At 32.6% G+C, this 9540-nt stretch overlaps 1 protein-coding gene across 1 annotated transcript; it reads right to left on the bottom strand.

Annotated features, from left to right (window-relative positions):
• Window positions 1-478: 478 nt before the first annotated feature.
• On the bottom strand, window positions 479-5230 carry LOC143067196 (uncharacterized). The gene is made up of 2 exons (XM_076240289.1): window positions 4983-5230; window positions 479-1551 (listed from the first exon to the last, which is right to left on the bottom strand). The coding sequence occupies exons 1-2, from the start codon at window positions 5205-5207 to the stop codon at window positions 619-621; spliced, it is 1158 nt and encodes a 385-aa protein (XP_076096404.1). The 5' UTR covers window positions 5208-5230; the 3' UTR covers window positions 479-618.
• Between the last annotated feature and the right edge of the window lie 4310 nt (window positions 5231-9540).

Here is a 9540-nt window from a genome sequence, read left to right on the forward strand (position 1 = left end):
GTTTCAATTAAAACATGTTACAAAATGAATGTCCAGTAAAATATATGTTAAATTACAATATGTTGTTAGGAAATTAAAAGACACACGGTCTACATTTGTACCTTAAGCTTAAAGTATATTTTACAAAGTATTTCAGATATTCATTTAAAGGAAGCATTACAGGATGCATAGAAAAACAATGTTTAGAAAACATAACTGATATGATTGAAGTTACATATGCTTTATTTTATCAACTTTTACTTTGATAAATTGACTTGGGTTTTCTTGAGCAGTTGTTTAAATTTCTGACCAGTTGAACATTTTTGATTTCATAAAGCAAATTATGATAGGGTCCGAATTTTGAAGGAACTGCATTAGGTGGAGAACAACACAGAGTAAAGTTACAGAAATACAAAATATCATTTCTTTTCTTTATAACGCATACATTAATCATTTCTATCTTTTAAAATAAATTCTTATAATCATTATGAAAAGAAAGGCAAGAGTACTTTTACATCTAACATGATCTTCTGACATTGTGGGTTTTCATTCACTGATGATGTATTATACTCATTATACAAAACTTATCACATATATAACTTGATGATTATAGACATGATAGATCAAACTAGCATGAATTCACATTAAACCATTTGGTTGTGTTGAAGTTTTGTCTTTATAGCCTTTGAACATGCATGGAGCCTGAAACCAAATACAGGAAGCACCCGGATCATTCAATATCTTACTATCATCAATTGTTTTCTGAAGAATCGTGTCCTCTTCAGAATATGAACTAATATTATTATTATATTCTGAAGATAAATTGCTAAGCTTGTCTTCTAAATTAGCAGAAGATTTTTTCTTTTCTACAACAGTATCATCATCATTGTTCAAACAGAAACTTCTCCTTGACAATCTTCTAGCCTTGTCTACACTGGCTAATACATGTAGATGTTTTCCTGTGTGTATATGTCCATGTTTTTCTGAGTGTAAATGTACATCTTTTTCTGTGAGATCACTTGAAATAAATAATTTCATCATTTCTTCTTCTAAAGAAGCATCTAATCCTGAGACATCAAATGGTTCAATTCCAGAAATTTCTATTTCATTTTCATCATGAGTTAAATCATGTGTGAACACATCACTGTTTGGATTGGAAATTAGATTTAAGGAAAATTGTGTTCCCCTGGATGGCATCTTAAAATTAGGTTTAGGTAAAAACCATTTTATTCCACTGTCTGCAGGTGCATTTAACATGACTATAGCATTAGTTGTACGTACATCTTTAAGCTTTCCTACAAAATCTTGCATAATTAATTCCCTCATTAGGTATCTTATACAGAATTTAGAGGATAAGTTATTAGATTCTGGGTGATATGGTGGTAAGGTAATCAGGTAACACTCCTTCGGACTTACTGTGGTGCCACCTAGGAGGAAAAGCACTTGGCGTACTTCTGGACAAATCTCAAAATTTTCAGCAAGTTTTTCAAACAGTTCTTCTAAACCTTTGACCAGCTTGGTAATCTTCCTTAATTCCATTTTGGACACCAATGACCTTCTCACAGGTGGTTTCTGAAATAATCAAAATATAAGTTTAAAAATTATTTCTTAGAATTTCATTCTTTTACAGAGGTATATATAATTCAAGTCAGAGAATGTAGATTACAAATAGGTGATGTCCATCATCAAGTTGATATGATTGACATAATAATTGACCAGCTATGATTAATGATGTGTTTTATGTGTCTTGTCTTGACAAAGAATCACAAATTTACCTCTTAGGTCACAAGTTTGCTTTTGATACTAAACTTTATTGTTCCATTAATATTCATTGATTGACAAACCTTATGAGGCAAAAAAAAAATTGTTTTGGCCTGATGATCCACCAGCAGGTGCAAAAAATCAAAGAGCTGATAGCTCTGAGGAGAAAGAAGGTGAATAAAAGGCATCTTGAATTACCATAAAAGCAGCCCCACTTACCCAGCCTGCTTTGTTCCATTATCATTATGATGTATTTTTTTTTCTTCAAACAAGAATGTGTCATAAGTACATGGATGTCCCATCCGTACAATCATTTTCTATGTTCAGTGGACTGTGAAAATTAGGTAAAATATTTAATTTGGCAGTAAAAATAGAAAGATCATATCATAAGGAACACATGTGTACTAAGTTTCAAGTTGATTGGATTTCAACTTCATCAAAAACTACCTCGACCATAAACTTTAACCTAAAGCAGGGCGGATGGACAGACCAGAAAACATAATGCCCATACATGGGGCATAAAAAAAGTAAGACTTGTTTCATACCCGCCAACTTTTGAAAGTTCCCAAGGGGGGTTTTAGTGCACGACAACAATTTTAAAGGTTACAATTTTTAGCAAAGTATTTTGCACTATCTGGATTGTCTAGAAAAAGTGTCATATTTGTATGATGAACTTACATGCCTTTTTCTTAAGTCTGTTTGCATGATTCTAGTTATTAAATTGGTAGAAAAGATGAACATGTAGCTAGCAGACCAGGGTTTATTTTCTTGTGTAAGAATATTAGATGCTTGTTGAAATTTCCAATTTTGAATTAATCACAAAGATGGACCTTTAACAGGTTGGGAACAACACTCCAAATGAGGGGTAACCCTCATTGGAAGAACATTACAACCCACTGTAAAAAATGAGCACCTTTATATTCATATCATTGATGAAACTTTTCCCCAATAACTATGCATCTATCAAGTATTAAATGGTCAAAACATGTCAAAAGAATTTTGTGATGTTTCTAAACTTATATCTTCTTTATTAATTTGACCCCTCATTTAGAAAAGTTGATCCAAATATAATGAATTTTCGATCAGTACAATTTCTCATCCCAAATTGCTTTTTGTTTTATTTATGTATTATTAAGACAATTTTTATGTTCGTATGAGTATAGCGAAGAAGAACATAAAATGAATTTTCCCACTTTTGAGTTAAAATCTTAAAAATTTTCTTTCTTTTTTTTCAACAGTAAAATGACCCCTTGATTTAGGGACAGTCCCTCATATAAGGAACATCACTCAGGGGGGGGGGGGGAGGGGGGTCCCAACCTGTTTGTTGGTCTTTGTGAAATAAGAATAGTACATTGTCCTTTAAATAATTTAATTGAATACAAAAATAAAATATGTTACAACAAGTATTATGTCAATAAATTAGTGAAAAAAAAACCTATTTATTATCTTTATGGTAGTACAAAAAATGTACTGCATCATTGAATTTTGTCAATCAGTCATGCTTTTATCCTTAAGCTGTGTAAGAACCTGCTTGCAGATGAAAATTCACATGCCATATTCACGATTTTACAACTACATGTAGATGAAAACAACACAAATTCAAAATCTAGAATCTTCAGTGAAAACGTTTTTGATTGGCTTATTAATTGATCATGAGAAACACAGAATTTGATTGGCTGAACACGATTGTCCTACCTTGGGAACAAAATCAGGAACAGATGATTTTCACTAAATCGTGTTTTAGAATTTTTTAATGATACCCTTAATATTAATATTTTTTAATACATGCAAGGACGTATTATAAAACGTCCTTGGTAAGTGAAAAGAGAATGAACACATGGCGAACGTACTTTATGAGCGAAAGAACTCAGGACGATCAGACGAAGGGCGAAAATGTAAACAGGGCGAGTTGTACAACAAATATCTACAGTAAAAACATCCGGTTACAAGTAAACAAATAATGTTCATGTACATTGTAGATGAGATAAAATCTAATAATTTACATAAATAAAAGGGTACATATTTACCGATTAAATGATTCAGATACTTAATCATGTGTAAAAATCGGTGTCAGGAATCAGAAGTTGTTATGAAATTGTAATACACAGAAACGAATGCGGCATACAGAAGTTCAATGATTTTAAAGTCGGCACCATAGGCCTTCAGAAGACTTGAAGTCTTCTTCCACCAAAAATCCATTTAACATCTTCTTTTCATTATAGAATTTTCTAAAGTTGCTCCTGGTTTAATTTTTTTAAAGAAGAATGTGTCAGAGGACATGAATACCCACGCTCAAGCTTTGCAATTTTCCAAGTTAAATAACAACCCATATTAAAACTCTGTTTCCTTGTTGTGGTTCTTAGCAATGTGCATGAATTTCATAAAATTTGGATGAGCAAAACTTAAGTAAAGGTGTGGAAACGAAAAATTTGACAATTTTCCAAATTATAAAGGGGCATAACTTTGAAGTACAGCTCCGTGTAAAAATCAGGCAGAGCCAACATGTACTTAGTCTTCATGGTCTCATTGGTGATTTTTGAATGTCTTAAAAATACTCCCTTTTACAATGGGGTCCCAATCAGAAAATGTTTAGTATTTTTCTGTATTTATTCTAAAGAGATACAAGTACTACATCAATGACTATTTAAAGCTTGCGTTAATCAAACATAACGTTAAACATGTGTCTTTGCAACAGCAAGAGAGCTAACATGCATGTCTGTAGGTTCAAAACCTCAATTAGAGCTTAATCTACGTTGTTTACACCTTATTGCTAATTGTCCAAAATTACTGGAAATCAGTTGTGTAATTTTTAATCCTTAAGTTTTCTAATCTGTCATGTGTTGTCCGAAACGTAACATCTAAAATTTATAAAAAAAAAACCAAAAGGGCACTCAGTTCAATAGATAAAAACAATTAACCAAAGTTCTATGGACAAGGGTATACCATAACATAATAGGTCAATAAAAACCAAAATGGAAATGTGATTGTAGTATGACATTGATAGTTCAAGCAAGACAGATTCTCAGGTCAGTTGGAATAGCGATAAGGTGTATTGTGTTTTTAATATTTAAATTGCCCACTGGCACTGAAAATAAAACTTATTTTCCATCCTCAATCTTATTATTTGATTGATCCCTAAATATATGGACCGAGATCAAAACATTCAAATCAATGACAAGTCCAAGAGTTCACATCTGTGATTTATGTCATCATTCAATACTCATAAATATAAAAATAAACACCTGATCCGGTCTTGTTTTAATATCATTGACATTGTGTTGTTGGTCTTCCATTATTTTCAACCCTTGTTTAACTTGCTCGTATGGGACAGGGATTTGTTGTCGTTCGTATAAAATATATTTCAAGTATTCTTTGACCAATATACATCTAGTGTGCGACTGGATCCCGCCGTCTAATATTAAATCTTTACAACTATCACTTTTAATCTTATTTTTTCGAAAGGCCATTTTCAAAATTTGGCGGAAGTAAAGAGTTATCTCCCGATACAATCACTAACTACCAATATAGCAAGAACACATTTATATGTGGTAACGGACATTAAATATTATTAATATGACGGTTTTCACCTCCGTATCACCCAATGATAATTTATTCATTAATTGAAGACATACGAATTATTTGATCAAATATCTGAGAAATGTGACACATTTTTATCTCATAAAAACATTCAATAAAATTTTATTTTTTTAAGCATTGCCATAAAAGCGAGAGGTTTGGCTAGCCATAAAACCAAGTTCAATGACCAACTATACGTTTCCTTGTCCATCCCCACAACAACACCAGTACAGATCTGAGATAAATATGTAGGACTTAGATCTATGGCGGAATCCAAATCGATGGACGTTACAAACGCCAAATAAATCAAATCTAAACGTAGAATAAATGAACGTCAAAAACTAATTAATGCCAGAACATCAGACAGAAACATGTTTTATAAAATCATAAAAAGTCAAAGAGGAAAATTATCTAGATTTATAGATCAATTACATGTAGATAATAAGACCTATCACAACGATAATATCATTGAAGGCTGGCGTTTACACTTTCATAAGCTTGCAAAAAAGAACACTTGAAATCAAAATTATGACACTCAATATCTAGATCTTATTTAAAAAGAAGCTAAAATTATAATTGACATATGTAAAGATCGTTTCAAGCATAACCCTATTACAGAAGAAGAGATTTCAAAAGCAATATCATGTCTAAACAGGAATAAAGCTGCCGACTTCTTTGGTGTAAACGCTGAAAATATCATACATGGTGGTAAACAATTGCAACAATATTTACAGCTACTTATCAACGAATCTTTTGAACTAGGCTGTATATCTGACATTCTGAAAATTATTACACTATTTCCTGTATTCAAGAATAAGGGTGATGCAAGATATGCGAAAAACTATAGAGGAATAACAGTCACACCTATATATACTCCAAAATAACTGAAAAGATAATTAAATTACGCGAAACCCTATCATCCTGGAGAAACAAAATCCATTACAAAGAGGATTTACTGATAACATCACCCCTCTGTTATGTGAATTAATTATTGAAGAGTTTGTGCGTGAAAGTAAAGATCTCAAATTACCAACATACATAGCTTTACTTGATGGTAAATCGGCATTTGATGTGGTCGTACATTCAAATCTTACAAGGAGATTATATCAAACAGGAATCTCTGATCAATCCATAATATTGATAGATAGGCTCTACAAAAATGCAACATCTTGTATAAAATGGAGAAATAAAACTTCAGTAGTCTTTGAAATAGAACAGGGTGTACGCCAAGGTGGTACCATTAGTGCTGATCTGTACAATATGTATGTAAACCCTCTACTAAACCTTTTATGTGACACAGGAATATGTGGACACATAGGCATCTTAGCTGCTGTGCTCCAACATGTGCTGATGACGTTGCTATAATAGCAAAGTATCCAATAGAACTTCAGACGCTAGTAAATATTGCTGTCAATTTTAGTAGGATAGAGGGATACACTCTACAACGAACAAAAAGTGTAATATTACCTGTAAAGGCTGTAAACACCTTATCCAGATCGATTGAAATAGAGGACAATTTTTGGCATAAAAGCAATAACCATATGCCAGTGGTAGATCACTCCTCACATATTGGTATACAAAAGTGTCAGAAAAACTCGGCAAAATTAACTGTTGATGAAAACATAAAGAAGGCAAGAGGATCATTATACAGCCTAATAGGCACAGGCTTACATGAGAGGAATGGATTAGATCCTGAAACAGCTATAACTCTGTTAAAAACATATGTTATGCCTATATTAACCTATGGTGATGAAATACTACTTCCGACAGGCATCATTTTTGATACAATCCACCAATTCCACAAGAAAATTGTTAAACTAATACTCTCTTTATATCAACAAACAGCTGTGACCCTGCTATATACATACTAAGTGGAATGCTACCAAATAAAGCTGAAATCCACCTTAAAGCTTTAAAAACACTTTTTGGAAATATCACCAGAGCTAACAAAACATCAGTTGAATGTAGCAGAAAGACAGTCAGCTGCAATTAAAAACACGTAAAAGCTGGTTCATAGAAATCAAGTGCCTAAATTATGATCTGCCAGACTGTCAGAATTTCCTAACTTACCCTCTTGGAAAATTCCAATGGAAAAATTTGATTACAAGGAAAATTTATACTTACTGGAAAGAAAATATTAATGAAAATTCAGAGGGTTATTCAAGCTTGCAACGCATCGCATGTGCCTATAAGATCAAAACAATCCATCCAATCCTTACAACAAACACTTCATACTGCAGGGACATCAACAGAATACCTATAAGAACAAAAGTTGCAACAGGAAATTACATACTGCAATCAAATAGAGTCTAATTCAACAAATGTGAGGTATCAGCCACCTACAAAATTTGCAATAAAGAAGACGAAACGATTGAACATTTTCTTATCTCTTGTATTCATCTTGAACCGGACAGAGAAAAGCTTTTAAAATAGATACGAGAGCGATGTCTTAGATTGGTAGAACTATTTAACATTAGTTTCGATATAAACTTAATCCATGTGATAATTAACCAATACTATCTTGTGAAATTCTGTGCTAGCACCAAAACTAGTGATTTATGTAGCTTTATTAGCTTGCATGTTGAACCTGCTTTTATAACACTTATATATAACCTGCATATGCAAAGATACAAGCTCCTAAACACTGGACAGAAAAACTTAAGAAAGTCAAATTTAGCTAAGTAGTAGTTGTGTGTGGACTGTTAGTTATTATTAATTAAAAGTAAATATATTCTCAATTCCGTGAATAAGACTTGATATGTGATATTGGTGAAGGAATATATTGACATACTTTTATTGTGTACAGACTGTATTATAATTCTATTGGTGATTGGATTTATATTGGATTTATTACTTCGTACTGAAGGTGTGCCTATACTGACAGAGAAAATGAAGATACAGAATACAGAATATGGCAGTTTTTTGTTTTCTCTAAATATATGACAGATCTTGAAATTGCGTAACATATGATTAAATAACCGTGCCATATTGCGTCGTCGCCGCCGCTAACGACGAAAGAACCCATAGATTTGGACACCATTCATAGATTTATTGTTTGTATTTGTAGAATGTAAATAAAAAAAAAGAAAATAAAACGGGGCACACAGTTTTTTACAAACAAAAACACAGGGAAATACTTTCCACTTTAATTCCCGACAATATGCCGACATCTTCGCTAGCCAAGGATTACGAAGGAGGGAAGTGGATCGTAACATTTGGCTAGCGAAGATGATATGCCGATGGTTTAAAGGAACATTCATGTCCAGTGAAGGATGTTTATTCAATATTGTCGACATCGCGATATCTACAATGTTAACACGATATAGTGTCAACATTGTTTACATTGTATGAACCCTTATATAATGTATACATCGTTGACATCGCGATGTATACAATGTTAAAACGATGTTGTGTTAACATCGTTTACATTGTTTGAACCCTTATATATTGTTTACATCGTTGACATCGTTAACATTGCGATGTATACAATGTAAACCCGATGTCGTGTCAACAACGTTGACATTGTTTGAATTCTTATATATTGTTTACATCGTATACATCGTTAACATCTCGATGTTTACAATGTTAACACGATGTCGTGTCAACATCGTTTACATTGTTTGATCCCTTATATATTGTTTACATCGTTGACATCGTTAACATTGCGATGTATACAATGTAAACATTATGTCGTGTCAACATTGTTGACATTGTTTGAACTTTTATATATTGTTTACATCGTTGACATCGTTAACATTGTGATGTTTACAAGGTTAAAACGATGTCGTGTGAACATCGTTGACATTGTTTAAACTCTAATATATTGTTTACATCATTGACATCGTTAATATCGCGATGCACACAATATTAAACAGATATCTAGTCAACTTTGTTAACATGTTCATATGATGAAATCATAATCTTTCAGTCAGTTTAATTGAAGTCTGGAGCTGGCATGTCAGTTAACTGCTAGTAGTCTGTTGTTATTTATGTATTATTGTCATTTTGTTTATTTTCTTTGGTTACATCTTCTGACATCAGACTCGGACTTCTCTTGAACTGAATTTAAATGTGCGTATTGTTATGCGTTTACTTTTCTACATTGGTTAGAGGTATAGGGGGAGGGTTGAGATCTCACAAACATGTTTAACCCCACCGCATTTTTGCGCCTGTCCCAAATCAGGAGCCTCTAGCCTTTGTTAGTCTTGTATTATTTTAATTTTA

Source organism: Mytilus galloprovincialis, chromosome 3 (genome assembly GCF_965363235.1).
Source record: "Mytilus galloprovincialis chromosome 3, xbMytGall1.hap1.1, whole genome shotgun sequence".
NCBI lineage: Eukaryota > Metazoa > Mollusca > Bivalvia > Mytilida > Mytilidae > Mytilus > Mytilus galloprovincialis.

What these genes read in the sequence shown, in the direction of transcription:
- LOC143067196 (XM_076240289.1), bottom strand. Translation starts at nt 5,207, where the DNA reads ATGGCCTTTCGAAAAAATAAGATTAAAAGTGATAGTTGTAAAGATTTA. An exon ending in TTAAAACAAGACCGGATCAG is followed by an intron (nt 1,552 to 4,982) that starts GTGTTTATTTTT and finishes TGATTATTTCAG; the next exon opens with AAACCACCTGTGAGAAGGTC.